Consider the following 23,538-nt stretch of genomic DNA (forward strand, 5'->3'; position numbering starts at 1 on the left):
ACATACAGTATGAAATAGCCCTTTATTGCCCTTTATTGTTATTTTTAATACCAACCTTACTTTTTAGAGTTTCAAGTTTTTCTGTTTTAATATCTTGCAAGCATATCCATGTTTACCTTGTCAATGACTTCTTTTTTTTTAAATTGGAGGATAATTGCTTGACAGTGTTGTGTTGGTTTTTGCCGTACATTTACGATGAATCAGCCACAAGTATACATATATCCCATCCCTCTTAAACCTACCTTCCAACCCTGCCTCCATCCTCCTCTAGGTCATGACAGAGCCAGAGCACCAGGCTGAGCTCCCTGTGTTATGCAGCAGCTTCCAGTTAGCTGCCTGTTTTACACCGTGTCAATGACTTCTTTAGAATCAGTCCTGTCCTTGAAATTGAGATGGTGTAGTACACAATCTATTGTTTTTCTATTCATTCAGTAAATAGTTATTGAATGCCTAATATGTGCTGGCCTCCATGCTAAACTTGGGAAATTAAATACCTATGTTTTCTACCTTCAAGTAATTTCATGGGGGTGAGAGACAAATAAATATTTACAGTGTAGTGTGAAACCCTGGTAGAGAAGTACAAGAAGCTATGCAAGCAAATATTTTTCTAATTTACTGTCTCCAGGTAACTAATGGACATAAACCCTGAAATGGATAGGCAGTGAAGCTAAGGGCAGAGCTTGAAGTCTTAACTGGGTTCTATAAAAACAATTAGTGTTGTATGCTTAGTTGCTCAGTAGTGTGTGACTCTTTGTCACCCTGTGGACTGTAGCCAGCCAGATTCCTCGGTCCATGGGATTCTCCAGGCAAGAATACTGGAGTGGGTTGTCATTTCCTTCTCCAAGTAATCTTCCTGACCCAGGGATCAATCCCACGTCTCCTGTGTCTTCTGCATTGCAGGCAGATTCTTTACCACTGTACCACCCGGAAAGCAAGGTAAAATCAATTTAGGAGTTAGCTGGCATATGTGTAATTTAGTTTGGCAGATGTCTGATTTTGGAGGAGACCATGCCTATTCTTGGAGAAGGCGATGGCAACCCACTACAGTGTTCTTGCCTGGAAAATCCAATGGGTGAAGAAGCCTCGTAGGCTACAGTCCGTGGGGTCGCAAAGAGTCGGACACGACTGAGTGACTTCACATCACATGCCTATTCTAATTTCTGAGAATATCATGCTTAAATTTTGTTTGTAAAAGGTACTATTCTATTGCCCTAAAAGGAAGAGTATCTTTAACTTAGACCAACTGTGTGTGTTGACTCTTTGGATTTAAGATCGATTATTGCCATACTAATAATTTTGCTTGTTGAATCAAGTCAAATGATGAAAGTGACCTTAAAAATAGTACTTTTGTGTTACAGCCACTTTGGAAGATGGTTTGGTGTTTTCTTACAAAACTAAATATTATTCTTACAATAAAAGGCAATAGTCAGTGTTCCTTGGTATTTACCCAAAGGAGTTGAAACTTATCTCCACACAAAAACCTGGACCTGAATGTTTATGGCAGGTTTATTCATAATTGCCAAAACTTGAAGACAACCAAGATGTCCTACAGTAGATGAATGGCTAAAGTGTGGTTATACCCAGACAATGGACTAAATAAAAAGAAAAGAAAAGAACTTTCAGGCTGTACATTTGTGGAGTCAGGGTATACGGGGAAATCTCAGTGCCTCCCTCTCAATTTTGTTGTAAGTATAAAACTGATCTTGAAAAATAGTCTTTGAAAAAAAAGTGTTTGTGGGACAGTAAAAGGTGAGTGATTTCTTTTCATACTTGTGTATGAGTCCTGAGTCCAGGGAGGTTTATCTCATTGCCAGCCACACTTGGCACAGAATTTCATCCTGGGTAAAAAGTGACCACTCTCCTAGTGGCCAGCATGGATCCCAGCGTTCACCTTCAGCTCTGGTTGTTACGGTAAAGATGGCTGCCACAGTAACTGCCCAGCTTTCCTTCTAGGAACTGAATCCAGTTAGTTTTCTTTCATAGAGAAGCAGGTTTCTATTTCTCTTAGAAGCAGGTTTTGTTTTCAGACAAGTAAATGGAAAGAACATGAGGCCTCTCCCTTTAGGACTTAGAAGATTGGTCTCCGTCAGTTTGGTGATTACAGTGATTTCCAAACCTGTTTTTACCTTTGGCTGCTTTCCACCAAATCCATTTGAAAATGCATTAGTGGAATCCTCTCTGAACAGGGCTTTCCTGGGGTTCTCTTTCAGATTATGCCATTATACTTTTCTTGTGCTTCCAAATACTTGGTAGAATTTATTCTCCTTGGGGCACACTGAAAACTCAGTGTTAATTAATTGACCTTCTATTCCTCACATCTATGATTTATAAACGTCACAAAACTGAGTCACTAAAATTCAAAAATGTCAATGGATTTTGAGGTCGGGGTATAGAAGTTCAACTGGCAAATCCCAAATGATCTCTCTCCAGCTTGAGCTTTGCTCTTGTGTTCCTTAACCTTTTGTTTGTTGTCTACTGACTGTAGAAATAAACATGTCCAGATGTTACGGTTTGCATTTTTTAGGCTTTTTAAAATATTAAAGTTCACATACCACAAGATCACCCTTTAAAGTGTGAAATTCACTAGCTTTTAGTACATTCAGAGTTGTGTAGCCATAACCATTATCTGATTTGAGAACATTTTCTTCGCTCTGGGAAGAAACCTCTCATTCACAGTCCTTCTCCATTCCACACTTCTCCAGCTTTGGCAACTATGAATATCCTCGCCTGTTCTGGACATTTCACATAAGTAGAATCAAACAATATGTGGCCTTTTGTGTGGCGTATTTCACTTAATGTTTTCAAGGTTCATCCATTTTGTAGCATATATTGGTGCTTCCTTCCTTTTTATAGCTGAATAATACTCTGTCGTATGGTTTTGCCACATTTTGTTTATCCGTTCATCATTTGGGTGTTTGAATTGTTTCTATTTTGGGGCTCTTAAATGCTGCTGTGAACATGTACAAGTTTGTGTATGGATGTATGTTTTCATTTCTCTTGGGTATGTACCTACAGGTGGAATTCTTGGTTTATATAAGGTAACTTTGTTTAACTTTCTGAGGAATGTTTTCTACAGCTTTTGCACCACCTCTCAGCAATATATGTGGGTCTAAATTCTCCACATTCTTGCCAACACTTATTGTTGTCGTCTACCTTTTTTCATTATAGCTATCCCAGTGGGTGTGAAGTAGTTTCTGACTGCAGTTTTGGTTTGCATTTCCCTATTGATTAATGATACCTTTTCCTGTGCTTATTGGTTATTTGTATATCTTTTGTTTGGCCATGCCACACGACTTGTGGAATCTCAGTTCCATGATCAGGAATTGAACCTGGCCGTGGCAGTGAAAGCACCAAGACCTAACCGTTGGACCACCAAGGAATTCCCATTATATCTTATTTGGAAAAAAAAAAATCTATTCAAATTCTTTGCCTATTTTTAATTGGATTATTCATCCTGATATTGATGAGTTGTAAGAATTCTTTTTGTATACTAGATACTAGACCCTTATCAGATGTATGATTTGCAGATATTTTTCTCCCATTCTGTGGGTTCTCTTTTCATTTTCTTGGTAGTGTTTGAAGCACAAAAGTTTTAAGTTTTGATGAAGTGAAAATCGCTCAGCCTCCAACTAATAAAAAAAAAAAAGAATAAAAAAAAAATAAAGTAAAAGAAAAAAAAAAAGAAAATCGCTCAGTCGTGTCCAGCTCTTTGCGACCTCATGGACTGTATAGTTCATGGAATTCTCCAGGCAAGAACACCAGAGTGGGTAGCCTTTCCCTTCTCTGGGGGATCTGACCAACCCAGGGATCGAACTCAGGTCTCCCACGTTGCAGGCGGATTCTTTACCAGTTTAGCCACAGGGAAGCCCTTGTTTTGATGAAGTCCAATTTAATTATCTTTTTGTCTGGTTGCTTTTGGTGTCATATCTAAGAAACTATCACCCAATCCAAGGTCAAGAGTAAACCCATTTTCTTCCAAGAGTTTGATAGTTTCAGCTTTTAATTTCTATCTTCATTCCATTTTGAGTTAATTTCTGTCTATGATATGATTTTTTTTTTGCAAATGAGTAGCTAGTTATTCCAGCACCATTTGTTGAGTATCACTTCCTTTTTAACTGTTTTCTCCCCCTTACTTTATTTACCATCAATCTATATACTTATATTAATAGCACCTGCAAATGAGCAGGGTATATAAGACTGTGGAGTATACAGTTTAAGAACTTGTCTTCCCTTTGCTTCTTACATCTAGTTGAGACTGATGATGGTGTATATATCTGAAATTGTTAAATGGTGTTTGAGTCTGTGCCAGAGGAGTGGTGGTGAAAACAGAATTCATTAGGAATTGAGAAGACTGAGTAAGTCTGTGGGCAGAGAAGTTCAAAGAGAAGATAAAGCCATTGAGGTTAGATAAGGGTTAGACACAGAAAGAGAAGAAATGGCCAGAACAGAGCTTACTGAAGCAATTAGGTTCTTTTGGCCCAAAGTATGTATAGGACATGTTTTAGACAGATTTAAAATTTTTTCCTGGCTTACCAGGTCTCCCTTAGCCTAAACTCCATCACTAGAAATTGGAAGTACCTGATACATACTTTGTGTAGTTGTGTTTGGAAATAAGGGCAATTTCTGTTTTGGCCATCCCATATTGAATTGGGTACCTTATGGATACATTCTTCTGTTCACTTATTTTTTTACTTCTCTCAGTGGTTGTCATAAATGCTGGAATGCTTTTCCTCTGTAGGGAAGGAAAATGTAATTTTACATCTACCCTTGCCAGTTCTTGGCTAAGACTCCTATAATAAAAAAACAGACTAACTAGAGAAAAGCTGTTTGTTAACACGCATACTTCATGTGCATGTGGGAGATGCACTCAGTATTCCAGGGATTAGTGAGTAACTCAGAGAGGTGGCTTAGAACTCAGGCTTACAGACAGCTTCAGCTAAAGGCAAAGGTAGGTGTGGATAGGCCAGTAATGGGGAAGTTAGCAGGAAAAGCACAGTAAACAGGGGTAAGGTTTTTTATATCTAAGTCTGAGCTTTCATAAAAATTTCTTGTGATTTAGGAGAAGGTAATGGCAACCACCCAGATAATCACAATGGTGTGATCACTCACGTAGAGCCAGACATCCTGGAATGCAAAGTCAAGTGGGCCTCAGGAAGCATCACTATGAACAAAGCTAGTGGATGTGATGGAATTCCAGTTGAGCTATTTCAAATCCTGAAAGATGATGCTGTGAAAGTGCTGCACTCAATATGCCAGCAAATGTGGAAAACTCAGCAGTGGCCACAGGACTGGAAAAGGTCCATTTTCATTCTAATCCCTAAGAAAGGCAATCCCAAAGAATGCTCAAACTACTGCACAATTGCACTCATCTCACACGCTAGTAAAGTAATGCTCAAAATTCTCCAAGTCATGCTTCAGCAATACGTGAACCGAGAACTTCCAGATGCTCAAGATGGATTTAGAAAAGGCAGAGGAACCAGAGATCAAATTCCCAATATCCGCTGGATCATCAAAAAGACAAGAGAGTTCCAGAAAAACATCTATTTCTGCTTTATTGACTACGCCAAAGCCTTTGACTGTGTGGATCACAATAAACTGTGGAAAATTCTGAAGGAGATGGGAACACCAGACCACCTGATCTGCCTCTTGAGAAACCTGTATGCAGGTCAGGAAGCAACAGTTAGAACTGGACATGGAACAACAGACTGGTTCCAAATAGGAAAAGGAGTATGTCAAGGCTGTATATTGTCAACCTGCTTATTTGACTTATATGCAGAGTACATCAGGAGAAACGCTGGGCTGGAAGAAGCACAAGCTGGAATCAGGATTGCTGGGAGAAACATCAGTAACCTCAGATATGCAGATGACACCACCCTTATGGCAGAAAGTGAAGAGGATCTAAAAAGTCTCTTGATGAAAGTAAAAGAAGAGAGTGAAAAAGTTGGCTTAAAGCTTAACATTCAGAAAACTAAGATCATGGCATCTGGTCCCATCTCTTCATGGGAAATAGATGGGGAGACAGTGGAAACAGTGTCAGACTTTATTTTTTTGCACTCCAAAATCACTGCAGATAGTGACTGCAGCTATGAAATTAAAAGATGCTTACTCCTCGGAATGAAAGTTATGACCAGCCTAGATAGCATATTAAAAAGCAGAGACATTACTTTGCCAACAGAGGTCCATCTAGTCAAGGCTATGGTTTTTCCAGTGTTCATGTATGGATGTGAGAGTTGGACTGTGAAGAAAACTGGGCACCGAAAAATTGATGCTTTTGAACTGTGGTTTGGAGAAGACTCTTGAGAGTGCCTTGGACTGCAAGGAGATCCAACCAGTCCATCCTGAAGGAGATCAGTCCTGGGTGTTCTTTGGAAGGACTGATGCTGAAGCTGAAATGCCAATACTTTGGCCACCTCATGTAAAGAGTTGTCTCATTGGAAAAGACCCTGATGCTGGGAGGGATTGGGGGCAGGAGGAGCAGGGGACGACAGAGGAGATGGCTGGCTGGCATCACCGACTCGATGGGCATGAGTTTGAGTAAACTCCATGAGTTTGTGATGGACAGGGAGGCCTGGCGTGCTGTGATTCATGGGGTCACAAAGAGTCGGACATGACTGAGCGACTGAACTGAACTGAATGGCAACCCACTCCAGTATTCTTGCCTGGAGAATCACAGGCTCCCAGAGGAGCCTGGTGGGCTGCCGTCTATGGGGTTGCACAGAGTTGGACATGGCAGTCATTCTTCTCTTCCTCATACAGAGATACCCTTAGAAATGGAGGTTTATTTTATACATTTAAATTTACCTTACAAAAGGGTAACTTCTGCTCTGTTTTCAGAGCTTCTCCTTTTCTCAGAAGTAATCAGCTCAAGATCATCCTTATGCCAAAAGGCTATTTTGGGGTGGCATATTCTGCTACCCTTCCCCCGCTTCTTTCAAGTTTTTGCCCAGATGTCACTTCCTCAGTGAGGCTTACCACGTCCACCTGTTTAAGATTACAGTGGCTCAACCCACAAACACTCTCCATTTGTTTTACTCTGCTCCCTTGCCCCTGCCAGGAGCACGTATCCTCTTTGTCATATTGTGTAATTGACCGACTTCATATTTATCTTGCTCACCAGAAGTTATGGTTTGCTGGGATTTTTGCCTGGACACAGCTGTACCTGTCATATAATTGAATGCTCAATAAGTAGCTGTTAGATGAATGAAGATCCTAAGACTGCTTTTACTTTTGGGCTATTCTCTTTCAAATTCTTGGGCCCTATCCCAGAACTCTTGAATCAGAAACTTGGGATGTGGATCCATCTAGTTTGTCTTAACTAGACCTCCAGGTCACTCTGATGTAAATTATAGTTTTAAGAACCACTCAGTAAGGTTTCAGGAGCTAGGTCTGTTGCTTACAGGTGTGGATGTGTAGGTCTATACTTGAGGTAACTTGACAAGTATAACTGAATACAAATTCAGAGAGATAAAGAGAAAACAAATAAAGAGAACAATCTCTTTTTGGACTTCTCTTTCTCCTGCTGCCTTTTCCTGAGGAGGTAGCACAAGGAAAGAGGCTATCAGCTGTAGTAACTTTCTGTTGATTTATCAAGGAAAAAGTGTCCCAAAGACTACTTTGTTGTTGTTGAGTCCCTAAGTCGTGTCTGACTCTTTGTGACCCCCATGGACTCCTGCACACCCCACTTCTCTGTCCTGCACCATCTCCCAGAGCTTGCTTAAACTCATGTCCATTGAGTCAGTGATGCCATCCAACCATCTCACCCTCTGTTGCCCCCTTCTCCTGGCCTCAGTCTTTCTCAGTACCAGGGTCTTTTCCAATGAGCTGGCTCTTTGCATCAGGTGGCCGAAGTATTGGAGCTTCAGCCTCAGTCCTTCCAATGAATATTCAGGGTTGATTTCCTTTAGGATTGACTGGTTTGATCTCCTTGCAGTCCAAGACTACTGTAGATTCCAGTAATACAGGAGGAGGCACTGGACTCAGCAAGTAGTCACACTCATACTCATGGCTAATATTTGTTACAGCAAAAAGGTATGAGACAAGCAGCCAGGGAGAAAAGCACACAGGGCATTGTCTAGAGGAAATCAAGAGAAAGCTGCAGAGAGTCCCCTCCCAGTGGAGTCAAATAGGGCATACTTAATTCCTCTAGCATCAAACACTAACAAGTATGAAGTGTTATGGTATTCCCCTGGTGACTCAGTGGGAAAGAATCTACCTGCCGACACAGAAGACGCAGGTTCGAGCCCAGGGTCAGGGAAGATCCCCTGGAGAAGGAAGTGGCAACCCATTCCAGTATTCGTGCCTGGGAAATCCCGAGGACAGAGGACCCCGGCCAGATACAGCCCATGGGGTCACAAAGAGTCGGATACAGTGGCTAAACAACAACAACGTGAAGTGTTTATCTCCAAGGGAGGCTCATTTGGAGACATAGTCGTCTGGTGTTTACTGGGTACTGTCATGTAGGCACCCTCTGTTTAGCAGATACCAAAATTCCAGCCTCCCAGAAGAAAAGCAGTTCAGCACACACCACGTTTTACAAACAGTTTAGGCACAGCAAGCCATTCTTAACCCATTAGAGTGGTAGGAACCCTCCTGAAATCCAAACTCCCAGATGCCCACCAGAGACCAACCTTGCAAGCCAGTCTGAGGCTGCTAATTCTTAGAAAGACCTGCTTGCAGGGTGGGCCCTTGGCCAGCATCTGGGGACTCGAAGTTCCAGAGAGTTCCTCCCACCCTGAGTGGTAGGGATGGCTCACTGAGGCTTACAGGTGGGGGTATATAAACTCTTTTCTGCTATGTTCACTGTTTCTTCATGTTATCCAAAAAAGTTTGTTTTTTCTTCTTTATGTAGAACATAAAGCAATTAAGACTTCTCTCTTCTTCGGAAATTTAGTAATAAAATGTTGTGAGAATGACTTGGACAATTTAAATGGATTGAGTATGTGAGTTTATTCACTTAGACATATTTTCTTAAAAATGCCTTGACAGTATTATTCAATTTAGTAATTACATAAGTGATTTATGTCATAGTAATATTTTAAAATGTATTCCAAATGATACAAAAATTAAAATAGCTTTCTTACTATTCATTTGAAAAATAGCACCTGTGGATGTTACTGTCTGTTTCAAAGTGGACAGTTGATTTTTCTTCACGTCTACCTTTTCGTCTTCCAGAGGGCCAATGTGATAACTTGCCATCCTTGGGTTTGCTTTTGTGAACAGCCAGTCTTCTTTCTTTCTTTTTTTATAGGTCAAGATGCTGAATTATCAGGGACACTTTCACTTGTCTTGACACAGTGCTGTAAGAGAATAAAGGATACTGTTCAGAAGTTGGCCTCTGACCACAAAGACATCCACAGCAGCGTTTCTCGGGTTGGAAAAGCCATTGATAAGGTATGGTGTTGTCAGGAGTGTTTGGTATGTTCTATCTTCATCTACCGTTTCCCATGACTGCTTTCATCACATTAGCTTTCTCATTGTTTATACTGTTTCTTTCATCCTTGCTTTTAGTAATATGGCGTTACTATGGTCCTCTTAAAGTTCCGTGTTGCTGTTATTTCAAAAAACAAGAATAAAAGCAAACCAAAACCCTTCTCTCTTTATAGCCTTTTTTTTTTTTTTAAACCCATTTTCTTGTGTGATGACCTCTCCTAGTGTCAAGGTGAGTCAGTTTCCAAATTTTTAACTTACTCTGAGGGAGTTTGTTTATAGAAGTAACTTTTCCTACTTCCTGAGTAATTCCCAGGGTGTGACTCGGCCTCTGTTACGGGATGATTGGGGTAGCAAAGCTTGCGTCAGTCTGCCCTGCGTCATCCTACTCTCCTTGTCTTCCTGTGAGCTTGCTGGTCACTTTGCTTCAGTTTTGTTTACCCTGTGAGTGGGTTGGTTGCTAGCCAGCAGAGCCGGCCACTTGAGTTGAGTGATTTTCTTGTGACATCTCTTAAATCTTTGACTTGGAGGTTTGCTTATAAGCAGTTACCATTTTTAGCACTGGGGCAGTTTTGCCCTTGGAGTTCTTAGTCTTAGTAGAGTCCAAGAGAAGTGGCTTAAGGTTACTGTGTGATACCTAGGAATGTTTAAGCTATTGGGGAGTGTGTGACTGGTTGTGGACATTTTTGTTCACATGTTATAAACTTCTGGGAGAGTAGGAAGAAATTTTGGGGAGAGCTTTTTGTAGCAAAACATGTCTTATGAGCTGCTCCATCTGTATGCATGAGGACAGTAGCTGTAACATGGAAACTCGTGGAATCCAGAGAATGGCTGTTAACTCATGCACAAGCTTAACTGTTAGAAATAATCTGACAAAGTGGTAGTGTTGGCCGGCTAGACTCAAGGCAGCCAGAGTGAGGATTGTAACATGGATGCTTTTAAGGAAGTATTGCTAACTTGTAGGTACAGTATGACAGGACTGAATGGCTGGGACTCTGCAGATGCTTTAGGTAGCTGGGCCTTCAGAAGTGTTGGTGACCTTTGGGAGAGCTCTCACCACTCCCAGTGTGCTGAGGGCTTTGACTCAGCGAAAGAGGCCAGAGAAGTGGTGTTGGCTGCAGCGGCCCCATTTTTGGATCTGTGATGGCGGTTGCCAGCAGAGGCTGGAAGGTAGTGAGTGTCCTCTGAGATAGCTCCGAGGTTGTGGGGCCTGTCTGTTAACTCTGAGGATGTAAGCAGAGCTTTGGAAGTGGCTTCGGCTTCAGACTTTGTGGAGACTGTGGCGTCGGATGTCTTCAGTTGGTGCCTGCAGTGATTACTGCTGTGTACTGACTCAAGGCCCTTCTGGAAGAGTGGGGTTGGGGGTGCTTCAGAGATGATCTTAAATTACTGTGAGTGAGGAACCCTCTGTGGCTAGGGTGAAGTAACTACTGGTGGTGTTTAGGAAGCTTCAGATATTGGTGGCTGCCAGTGACCAAGGCATTCTAGTGATGGTTCAGACCCCAAGAGGTTCCTGGCAGTGAGCACTGGGCTACCCGCAGTTATGACAGTGTGGGGACAAGCAGGACCAGAAGATGCCAGGACAGTGAGAGTAGCTGAAGCCTCCGAAGCAGCCAGTCAGAGAAAAGACACCAGATTCCGGAATAGGTGGGGATGGCCTTGCAGTCATGCCTCGTGTGTGGTCTTCAAGATCTGGGATATGGGGCTTTGTGTGGTGCCACTGGTCAGGGGGCCATGTGTCCTCATTTCCTAGCTTATGTCTTGTCCGATCCTAGTTACCAGCAGTGTTAGTCCCTCCATCTTGTCTGACTCTTTATAATCCCATGGACTGTAGCCCGCCAGGCTCCTCTGTCTGTGGAATTCTCCAGGCAAGAATACTGGAGTGGGTTGCCATTCCCTTCTCTAGGGGATCTTCCTGACCCAGGGATTGAACCTGGGTCTCCTGCATTGCAGGTGGATTCTTTACTATCTGAGCCCCCCGGGAAGCCAGTTATCATCAGAGCTCTCTTTTACTCTTGTCCCCCAGCTATTGGTGACTTGCTAAACATATCTTCCTCCCGATGTGGCAAGTCTTTATACATAATCGTAAGGGTTGTCTTGTTTTGGCTAATTTTTGAGACAAAGCATTTAAATGTATTTGGCGCTGAAAATGGAAGTATCTTTTTGAAAGTGGACGACAAGGTATCCACATAGTGAATAACAACCTACATTCTGACCTTTTTAGTGGGGAGGTATTTGAGGTGAATATTGCTGATTAAATATTTTAATGTATTAATTTCTCTTTTGAGTATATTTTTCATGTACTTGGAAGTTATAAGGGCTTTTACAGGTAATTTTGGAGGGGGAGTAGTTTTATATGTTCCTGTGAAAGTAGTTTAGGTTCTAGGTAACCTGACTTCTAGATTCTTCTGATCTATCATGAAATAACACCATTAAGTTGATCCTGGGGTCATTTGTTGGATTATAGTCCTGAGGCACAGCCGAAAGCTTGGATGTCTTAGCGGAGTTCTATAACGTTTTTCAGTGTATTCTCTTCCCTTTTGTGGGGGTTAAGGGGCGGCATCTACTTAGCCGTAGCTGTAAAGGAAGCTGTTACCCCACTAGAACTACCTAGACCTTGTACATGAGCTTCTCGAGCACCTGAGGAATTCTGTGTTGACTGATGTTGTCCATGATTCCATTGGTTTGTAAAGTCTTCCTGCCCTTCTAGCTTGCACCTCGTAAATTTGTGCAAGCTTCTGGGGCCACCTGTCACAAAGGCTGGGTGGACTCGTGCGTTGGCGAACAAACAGGATGAAGCTGAAGCCACTGTGGCTTAAGCCTTTAAGTATCACAGTAAGCAACCTTGAGTAATAAACTGGAATGTCGTCCGGCAGCCTGTGAGCACCATGTTGTGGGCACATGTTCCCACCCTGCCGGGAGGAGGACAATAAGGAAGCTGGTGACTCGTATATGAGCAAGCTGGTTGTTGAGTGAGGATCTTGAGTAAATTTTTGACATGCTTAAAAAATTTATTTTTTCCTTTAATGTTTCAATGCTTCCTTTAAACTTTTTTAGTCATCACTTCCCTGAAAACGTATGCAGAAAAGTTTATGATGTTAGGCAAGACACTTTCTGGCTTTTAATTATTGCCAACATAAAAAATTATTTAAGATTTCTGCTTTAATGTGTTAACAGTTTTCAGATGTCTATAGTATAATCACAATTTAAAATAAATATTAACCACTGGGTTGTGTAGCCAAAAAAATGTTTTGTTTTTTTCTTTTAGTAAAACCAAATGTGTTTTTTATTTCCTTCTCTATTTTTAAGAAAATCTAGAATTGTTTCCTATTTAGGATATTTTATTTAGTGTTTTACTTAGTCTTCTGACTTTTTTTAAGCTTAATTCCTAAGTAAGAAAAGTCAGTAAACATAATTACTGCTTTAGACTTTTTGTGTGTGGGTGGATGAAATAATGCTAAGATTTAAGTAATATTTGCTGTGGGACAATTGAAAGCGAAAAACACTTTACATGTTCTTTAGAAAACTGTGGTGTGGTTCATTCATGTAAGGGTGCTTTTTGTACATGTCAAAGAACTGGAAAGATTCTGAGGCAACATTAAGTTTGCTTAGGACAGACTCTGCTTACTAATAAAAAGTAAAGAGATAATCACTGAGTTCTTGATTAAGGTTGTAGAGTTGATATTTTATTTATTCATTCATTTATTTTTGGCTGCTCTGGGTGGTCTTCGTTGCTGCGAGTGGCTTTCTCTGGTTGCAGCAAGTGGGGGCTACTCTTCATTGTGGTGTGAGGACTCCTCATTGTGGTGGTTTCTTGCGGGGAGCCGGCCTGACTGCTCAGGCCCCTTCTCGGCCCTGAGAGAGATCAAAAGGGTCTCTCTCTGTCCCGCCACCCCTGATTTATTAAAGTGCAAATTGGCCTTTCTCACCTCCCTCAAGGAAATTGCTGCAGCCACCATTTGCCCATTCTCCTGACTCTGACAAGATTATCAAGCTCCTGTGAATCTTTAACTGATTGTAAGACCCAGTGCCATTCTCTGCTAGTCTTAAAGAGTTGAGATAAAATTCATGAGCTGAAACTAGTGTCTGCAGTTCTGCACGTATGCATGTCTTTGATCTAAAATTTGGTGAGTCCTGTGAGCATATATATGTATGTTACCCCTCAATAAAGTTGTCGGAATCAGTCACAAGCTGACTCCGTCCCTGTCAACCCCATCTTTCCTAGTCTTTCATTTTCTCAGGTGCTCTGGTGATTGCGTCCTCGACCTGTTCCTTAGCCAGCTGGCCCGGCAGTTTCTCTGGTTTCAGAGCACGGACTCTCGGCACTCGGGCTTCGGTAGTTGCAGCATGCAGGCTCAGTAGTTGTGGCACGTGGGCTTAGTTGCTCTGAGGCATGTGGAATCTTCCCAGACCAGGGATTGAACCTGTGTCCCCTGCATTGGCAGGCAGATTCCTATCCACTCTGCCACCAGGGAAGTTCCATTTTGTTGTTTTTAATTTTTAAAAAATTGTTTATTTTTTTGGCCACCCCGCAAGGCATATGGGATCTTAGTTCCCTGACCAGGGATTGAACCTTCTCTCCCCCCCCCCGCCCGCTTTGGAAGGCAGCATGTTAACCACTGGACCACTGGGGAAGTCCCTGGAGTTGATATTTTTTCATTCGATTTGTGAGAGTGGGTAAGATTTAGCACAGCAGAGCAGTGAGGTGTGGTCTTCTGTGGGGCCAGGAAAGGAACTGAACAGCTGAGAAAATGCTGGACTCCTGTTGAAGACTCTGAGGGACTGACTTGATAGGAGTGGCTGCCCCTGTCAGGCAAGGTCAGGCTGGGGAAAAGGCAGTGATGGAAGGCCTAAAGATTTGATCCAAGGAGATTAGGGGAAAAAGGGAGGGAATGATAAAAAAAACATTTGAGGATTTGCATACCCTCCTTAAATAGGATGAAATTAGACCAAGGAGAAGGCAGAAAATATAGCTCTCACTTACGGCGTATTGACCATGTTCCACACACTGAGCTGAGAGCATTACATACATTTAGAAGACTTCCCAGGTGACGCTAGTATTAAAAGAATCCATCTGCCAATGCAGAAGACATAAGAAACTCCAGTGTGATCCCTGGATCGGGAAGGCATGGCAACCCGCTCCAGTATTCTTGCCTGGAAAATCCCATGGACAGAGGAGCCTGATGGGCTATAGGCCACAGGGTCGCAAGGAGTCGGACACGACTGAAGCGACTTAGCACGCACACACACGCATAGCCCATGACGTGTGTTAGTTGCTCAGTTGTGTCCGGCTCTGTAACTGCATGGACTGTAGTCTGGCAGGCTCCTCTGTCCATGGAATTCTCCAGGCAAGAACACTGGGCTGGGTTGCCATTCCCTTTGCCAGTAGCCCATGACACAAGCACATTATTCCCTTTTCACACGTGAGGAAACTAAGTGTCAGAAATATTAAGTAACGTACCCCAAGGTATCCAAGTGGTAGATCAAGGTTCGGGAAAAGGTTTCACTCAAGAGTTTGTTCTTAAACACTGTACTGTACTAGGAAATCAGGCCATTGCAGGGCTGGTAATGTTTTAAGGCGGCAAATAATGGTTTTAAAAAACCCTTTTTATAAACCACTTTTCCTAGACTGATCTTCTGCCACTAGATGGAGCATATGCATTGATGAGGCAAAATGATGACTCTGTTTTAAAAAAAAAAAAAATGGCGTAAGGCTATAAAAAATGAAATAGAGAACATTATAAAATAGTTCTGAGTGAGCCTTTTATGTAGGTCTTACTGGGGTGTAAGGGGAGAAAAAAGTAATGGCAGGAGAAAATATTTTGCGTTTAGCCTTAAACAATAGTTAGAATGGGTGAGGTCAGCTAACTCTCAAGTACTATTAGTATGTATGGATAAATCCTTATGTAGTAGAGAGAAGTTACCGTTCATCAAGGAGGGAAATGAAAAAGTCTAGAAAGCTTACTCTGAGCAAGGAGAAAAAGAACTGAGTTTGAAATATAGGCAGATAGTTTGATACATGTATTGGGTAGGATTTTCATAATTACTGAAAAGAAATGGATAACAAAGCTGTAAAAAGAGCCCAGTGATTAGAAGCTAGGAATGAATTCCCTAAAAGTAAAATAAAACAGACTAACCACACCCCCTAAAAAAGTTACTAGTAATACATTTAGTAAAAATCTCATTTTTTCTCCCATTTTGAGGGTTATCCCTTTGTTTTTGGTTTCCTTTTCTCTGCAAAAACTTTTGAGCTTAATTAGGTCCCATTTGTTTTCATTTTCATTACTTTAGGCAGTAGATTGAAAAAGATTTTTCTATGATTTATGCCCAGAGTGTTTTGCCTGTGTTTTCCTCTTAAGTTCTATAGTATCTGGCCTTGGTGCATTCAAGTCTTTAATCCATTTTGAGTTTATTTTTGTGTATGATGTTAGAGTGTTCTAATTTCATTCTTTTACTTGCCACTGTCCAGTGTTTGCATAGTATCTTTTTTTTGTTTTGTGTGAAGTAGTAGATAACTTTTCCCAAGCTGCTTGGAGCCAGAGTCCAGGTCGTCGTCTTCTCAGTTAAATGTTCTCTGCAGTACCCCTTTTACTTCTAAACCAGATTAACTAGGTGCTTGGAAGGGAAATTGATTCCTGGTAGGTGCAACAAGAGCACATTGTTAGGGTCACATACCAGTTTTTCTACCAAAGTCAATGGAGAAGTTTTTAAAAAATTAGCAGTATTAAAGAATTGCCAGGGACTTCCCTGGTGGCCTAGTGGGTAAGACTCCTTGCTCCCAATGCAGGGGGCCTGGGTTCCATCCCTGGTCAGGGAACTGGATCCCACATGCCACAACTTAATTGTTCTCATTCTGCAACTAAGACCTGATGTAGTCAGATAACTAAATATTAAAAAAAAAAAAAAGAATTGGCACTTAGGCATTAAATCAAATACTGAGTTTTATCATGTACTTCTTTTGTCACTACTTACTCAATAATTATAATTTCATAAAATGTATTTCAGAAAGGAATTGATTTTGGATGGTAAACAGTGAAAGGCAGTCCTTAAATCTAATCAGTTCGTAAGCATGTTTAAGCAAACAGATAGGATGGTTTGTTTAGATTTCATAGTCTTGTGAGGATTGTCCAAGTTATTTACTTCTCCTTTGCCTAGCTTCCAGATTTTAAAACCTTTAATCCATTAAAAATGTGAATGATATTAAAAGTACATGAGATGGTATACAAATTTGTGTGTCCTGGATTTCTCTTTTTAAGCTGTAATATCTTCTCTAGACAGACACACCCTTGAATATGTGCTTTTTATCTTTGGAGAATGTGCCTTCACTTTAAGAACATCCTTCCATGTTTTTTCTTTTCTTTTCCTTTATAAAAGGAAAAATGTAGTAAAACAGAAGTGCTAATAGACAGGTGTTTCTCTTCACTATCTACTTCTTGGCTGGTTTGCGATGCTGCTGATTTCCTGGGCAGCCATGCAGATGAGTTTGGTCACCTAGCAACAGGGCCTGGAACCGATCCTTGCTCTGATGCAACTCTAAGAACGTGCAGTTATAACAAAAGGAGTTCTCATACTATATTGCATTTCCTCGACCTCTTTTTACAATTTTAGCTTTAATTTTTACTACATGTGAGCTAAAAAAAATTAACTCATCCACTTTAGTGGTTTAAACTGCAAAATCTAAATGATAGAAGGGAGCTCAGAAATTTTCATCTAATGCTTTGCTTAGTCATGGTTAGTTGTGTTTTCCAAGACTAGCAAATAAGTTCTAGAACTTGAATGTCATACAGATGTCTTGAGTGTAAAGGTTTTTGATATTTCTTACCACCAGTGTAGTAGTGAAATAAAATTATATGAAGAGCATGATTGTAAAAGAAAGTGTTTACATTTGTTTAAATGTTAGACTGTTTTAAATTTTTCTAGATGGGCAAAATTTACTTTTGGTAAGTGTATGAAGGAAAGATTTAGAGGAATCGTTTTGTTTGACCAGTTACTGTCTGGTGGTAGCTATTAGAATTATGACTAAATGTAAACATATACTGCTGAAAACAACTATTTTCATATGGGCTGTGCTTTGAAGTTGACCATTGTGTCTTCCAAAGTTATTTCTTTCTTTCCTGCAGAATAATAGACACCTGATTTGTTGGGGGTTGATGTGATTGGGGAATAATCAGTAAATGAATCAGTAGAAATCTGAAGGTTGTGTATGGATTGAATGAGTTTGATAAATTAGTGAGAAATCTTAAGTCTCAATGATTCTTGCCTGTAGAGTGCATTCAGACATGTAGAGAGTTATAGATAGATTCCTGAGTTGGTAATAAATTCTGTCATCCTCTGATACCCATTCCTTTATTCATCTGATTAGCCTTTTATCTGGGGGAATAAAATATGGGAGAAATCTGTGACATTGTTACTGAACCCAGGTCTGATTGTGCCCCAGTAAGGAGGCCAGGTTGGTGAGAAGGAAAGTTTGCTTTATTTTGGATGCTGGCAGTGGGAGGTGGGGAATGCTTGTCCAAAGGCTGACTCCCCACCCCCAATCAGGAGCAAGAGCTTTGCTTTTATAGACAGAGGGAGGGGCTCCGTGAAGAAACAGCACCATCAGCTCTGACAGTCATCTTGATCATCAGTGGTCTAATCAGCATCGTCTTCCTTGTTTTAAGAACAGTAAGTCTTCCATTCCAGGATTGGTTTGTTCCCATTTCCTTGAGGCCAGTTCTTGGAATTGGGCAGCTGTGGCATGGTTACAGTCTGGTCATCGTGTGGTTAACTTCCCTACCTGGAGTGGTCTCAGTATCTGCAAGGACAGCTCACAGGACATGGCTCAGAATATTATCCATAGCCTTTGAAAAGAAACTAAAGGTTTCTGACTGTGCTTAATGACTAAACTGTTATTATTTGGTCTCCTTTGACTGTTTTCCTTTGTTTCTGCATTTTCTCGCTTCTCTGATTAAACTTAATTCTTTGGCTAAAGTTTTTCCATAGGCAAAAGATAGGCTGAGGACATGGGGGGCGAGGCCCTTGGGTCCTGCTCCGCTTACCATCAGTCACCCTTGTAGGCCTGTGTCCCACCCAGTCCAGAGGAGGAACAAGGTCGCAGCATCTTTACCTCTAGTGTTCCGGCTGTCACAAGCAGCATAAAGATGTAATAATCAGCTTAAAGGTACTGATAAACTGCTGTAAAATCACCTCTCAACAGGCAGAATCTGGTAAGCAGATTGGATGAGGAAAGTGGAGAGCCACAACCAAGCAATTCTGACTTTTTTCAGTGCTAGATACAGTCTATTCAATATGAGCATGGATGCTATTGCCTTAGCATCTAGGTACTCTGTATTATTTCACTCTTTAGATTAAGTACCAGGCCAAGAAAGAGGTCTATAAAAAGAGAAGGAATTAAAAAAAAGAGAGAGAGAAGGAATAAAAATTTAAGATTCTGAGAGTAATTTTGCTTTTTTGTTTTTGTGTTGAGTAATTCCAAATGTTAAATGTGTATATTTAGTTTTAGGCTACTGACTTGACATCTAAGAATAGATAGATCTTTAAAGAAAAGTGGGCTGAATTTTGGAGAGGAGAGCTGTGCTGTGTTGTGTGATTGTAAATAGTATGTGGTTTGCAGTTCTATTGTGGATTACTTACCACCTGTTCTTAACATGTGCTGTAAAATAACCCTGTGTTGCTTGTACCATGCTTAAGCAATGATTAACTAAGGATTGAATTAATAGTTTCAGTTTAATCTAAACATAAATTAATTAAATTTATGTGCTTAAAAACAATTCAAGAGGCTTATCAGGGTTAACACCTATGAAAGCAAAGGGAGTGGAAGTAAAATTGGGCAGAGAAAGCTTTCAGAGGTAGATTGGCCAATTTATTTACTCTTGATGTTTTGAGTTGCCTTCTACTGGGGTAATTTCCCCTTTGTCAGAAGAACTTGAGCAGTTCTTTTAGAGCAGGTCTTCTTTCAACAAATTCAGCTTCCCTTCATCTGAGAATGTCTTTATTTCATCTTCATTCCTGAAGGATATTTTCACTTGATATAAAATTCTGGGATGTCAGTTCTTTTCTTTTAGTACTTGAAAAATGTGTCACCACTTTCTGGTTTCTGCATGGTTTCTGTTGAGAAATCTGTAGTCCTTTTTTCTTTTTTAAAATATTAAAGTATGATAATACCTTTACAGGAGACTTGGAAAATACAGAACAAAGTTGCATATGGTTCCACTATATATTAAATTAAGATTTTTAGTTGAGAAATCTGTAGTCATTTGAATTATAGTTTCCCTATAAGCAATGTATCACTTTTCCCTAGCTACTTTCAAAATTTTTCTTGGTCTTTAATTTTTAGCACTTTGATTCTGAGATGTTTGAGTTTGGATTTCTTTGAATTTATCCTTTTAGGAATTTGCTGAGCTTCTTGAATCTGTAGATTTATGTCTTGACAAAGTTGGGAAATGTTAAAAAAAAAAAAATTTTTTTTTTCCCTACACTACACTCTTCTTCATCTAGCAAATCACTGACATAATGTTAGATCTTTTGTTGTTGTCCTACAGGTTCCTGAGGTCCTATTCATTGTTTTGTTGGGTTTTTTTGTTTTTCAATTTTTATTTGGTTGTTCAAATTAGATCATTTCTATGGATCTCCACTGGCTTTTGTGCTATTCACCTCTATTCTGCCATTAAGTACATCCTGTGAGGGTTTATTTTTTTGTTTTCCTGTGAAGTTTTTTAAAAAAATATTTATTTATTTGACTGTGCTGTGTCTTAGTTGCAGCATGGGAGACCTTAGTTGCCTAACCAGGGATTGAACCCAGGCCCCTTGCATTGGGAACAAGGAGTTGTAGCCAGCCCCTGGACCACCAGGGAAGTCCCCATCCACTGAGTTTAAGTTTTGTTTTAGTGGTCACTACCTGGTTGGGCTCAAACTATAAGTTATGATGAGTCTTCTCTGAGTTGTAGTTTCAATGTCAGCTTATTTCCAAAGCCTTTACAGAGCTGTTCAGATATGTCTTGTTATTCTAGGACCTGGAAGCTAGATCTGACTCCTAGTTCCTCTTTCAAAGTCTGTGCTATGCTGAGGGTCAGACCCATGCCTGTGCCACTTGAGGGCAAGCCTGGGGGTTCATAAAGAGTTCTGGATGGGAGTGTTACTTTTCTGAGTTTCTTCCTCTCTCTGATCTCCCTGCTACTTTAGGGTTCTTGGGAGCTTCCTATTTAGTCATCCAGCCAGAGAACCGGGCTTTGTGTACCCTGATCAGTTCAGTTCAGTCACTCAGTTGTGTCCAACTCTTTGTGACCCCATGGACTGCAGCACGCCAGGCTTCCCTGTCCATCACCAACTCCCGGATCTTACTCAAACTCATGTCCATCAAGTCGGTGATGCCGTCCAACCATCTCATCCTCTGTCATCCCCTTCTCCTGCCTTCAAATCTTTCCCAGCATCAAGGTCTTTTCCAATGAGTCAGTTCTTTGCATCAGGTGATATACCCTGATCACCTGTATTTTATCATAATTCTGCCTGTATCTGGGGCTACGAGGTAGAGGGACAGAGAGAAAAGATGCGAGAGAAGTTTTGGCCCCTCCTTCTTGGGACCATCGCTCCTCTGATTGGAGAGAAAAGATCCCTTCCCTCAGAGTTTTAACTTGCCTACTGTGGTGGATTTCCCAGGTGGTGCTAGTGGTAAAGAATCTGCCTGCAAGTGCAGAAGACGTAAGAGAAGTGGGTTCGATCCCTGGATCGGGAAGATCCGCTGGAGGAGGGGATGGCAACCCACTCCAGTATTTTTACCTGGAGAACCCCCATGGACAGAAAAGCCAGGTGGACTACTGTCGATGGGATTGCAAAGAGTCGGACATGACTGACTTAACACGTGCAGAGTTCTGAAGATCTGCCGAGTCTTGTTTCCTACTTATTCAGTCAAACATAATCTAGGCACTGCTGTGAAAATTACGACACCATTTCTTCTTTTCTTTATGACACCATTTCTGTGTCACAAAAAAAGCTCACAAATGCTCCTTACTCAAAACAGAAGCTTAACTGCAGACTGCCTTGAGCTAGGGGTGCAAGAAAATGGAGGGAGAAAAGCATGTGATTTATTTCCATCCCCTTCTATGTGATAGGAAAACCCACTCCTGGTTCCTCACGCGAGCCCTGGAGGGCTTCTGGAGGTGCCCGCCCTGCTGTGGGTTTTGGTTCTACTACCTCCAGACTGAGAGATAGATGTTGGAGGGAGGAAAGTAGTAAGTTCACCTTCAGTTCTTTGCCTTCTTCCCCAATCCACTTACTGCTGTTCAGAGTTGGCCTTGAGTAGCCAATCCATTCAGTCCTGATTTTGGAACTGCATTCAGAGAGACAGAGTGGGGTGTACTTGCTTGATCTTACCCAAAACCAGAACCTTCAACACCTTCTCTGTTTGTAATAGATTTTGACGAAATCCTTTAGCTTGCTATAAAAGGAATGTTTGCTATTTGTGTAGGAGTGGTTATCTCCAGTGATAATCTCTGCTAGTACTTTATATATTCTTTTCACATTTGTTCTGTGAGCATTTGTAAGCTTTTTTTTTAAACAGAAATGGTGTCATTAAAAAAAAGAAATGGTGTCATAATTTTTGTAGAAGTTGGTTTTTTTTTCACTTAAGGGTAAGAACGTTTTTCTATGTTAGTAGATACAGAGCAATGAACCTTACTTTTAAATTGTTAATAGTAATACTAACAGAGTAGCAACTACCATTTCATTGCACCAATAAGTGAAGTGAAGTGAAGTCGCTCAGTTGTGTACAACTCTTTGCGACCCCCATGGACTGTAGCCCACCAGGCTCCTCTCTCCGTGGGGTTTTCCAGGCAAGAATACTGGAGTGGGTTGCCATTTCCTTCTCCAGGGGATCTTGCTGACCCAGGGATCGAACCCAGGTCTCCAGCATTGCAGGCAGATGCTTTACCGTCTGAGCCACCAGGGAAGCACCAAAAAGGGAGCATATTAGTTTCCAAGATCTGCTATGACAGACTACCACAGACTGAGTGGCTTACACAGACATTCTTTTCCCCACTGATTTGGAGACTATAAGTTCCTGATCAAGGTGTGGCAGGCAGGGTTGGTTTCTTCTGGGGCCTTTATCCCTGATTTGTAGATAGCCATCTTTTCTTCGTGTTACCACGTGGTATCTTTATCTGCTTGGGCTGCCATGACAAAATTCCAGTTAAACAACAAAAGTTTATTTTCTTCTGGTTGTAGAGACTGGGAAATCCAAGATCAAGGTGCTGGGCAGTTCGCTGCCTGTTGAGGGCAGGCAGCCTTCTTCCTGGCTGGCAGATGAGCACCTTCTCCCTGGGCCCTCACGTGGTGGAGAGAGAACAAGCGAGCCCTGGTGTTTGTTCCTTGTCTCATAAGAACGCTGACCCTACTGGATGAGGGCCCCACCCTTATTTCATTTAACCTTTATTACCTTCTCTCAGACTCTGTCTCCAGAGACAGCCACACTGGTTGCTAGGGCTTTGAAGTAGGAATTTGGGAGGGACAGAGACATCGGCCTGTGACAGGTGGTCTTCCTTCTGCACCTGTCTGCCCTGTGTGCGTGCATGCTCAGTCGCTTCAGTCATATTCGACTCTTTGCAGCCCTGTGGACTGTAGCCCGCCTGTCCACGGGATTCTCCAGGCAAAGATACTGGAGTGGGTTTGCCATTTCCTCCTCCAGGGGATCTTCCCGACCCAGGGATCCACCCTGTGTCTCTAAGTCTCCTGCATTGGCAGGCGGGTTCTTTACCACTCATGCCACCTGAGACAAGAGTCGTATTGGATTAGGGCTCAAAATGGTCTCATTTTAACTTTATAAGGTGCTGGGAGTTAGGACTTGAACACCGGGATTGTGAGAGGATACAGTTAAGTCCATAAATGTATTTTCTCTCTTTAAGCTGAGGCTCAAATACCTTGAGTGATTTAGCCAAGATCACACAGCTAGTTAGATGAAACCAGGATCCAGACCCTGGTGGACTGGCTCCAGAGCCTGCTCTCTGAGCAATCTGTCCAGTCTCTTTTCCCCAACCCCTCCGCTTGGCATTGCAGTTGTTGGGATGGGCCGAGGATTATTGAATAATCCCATGTTGGATATAATGGCTCTTCTTTTTTTCC

At 41.5% G+C, this 23,538-nt stretch overlaps 1 protein-coding gene across 1 annotated transcript in view; it reads left to right on the top strand.

Moving 5' to 3' along the window:
* Nucleotides 1-23,538, top strand: part of RMND5A (required for meiotic nuclear division 5 homolog A) — a 61,905-nt gene that overhangs the window by 10,744 nt on the left and 27,623 nt on the right. The window contains exon 2 of the mRNA XM_065929161.1: nucleotides 9,248-9,390. Coding sequence (XP_065785233.1) covers nucleotides 9,248-9,390 — 143 coding nt within the window. The remainder of the gene's footprint in view (nucleotides 1-9,247; nucleotides 9,391-23,538) is intronic.

This window comes from Muntiacus reevesi, chromosome 3 (genome assembly GCF_963930625.1).
Source record: "Muntiacus reevesi chromosome 3, mMunRee1.1, whole genome shotgun sequence".
Classification (NCBI taxonomy): Eukaryota; Metazoa; Chordata; class Mammalia; order Artiodactyla; family Cervidae; genus Muntiacus; species Muntiacus reevesi.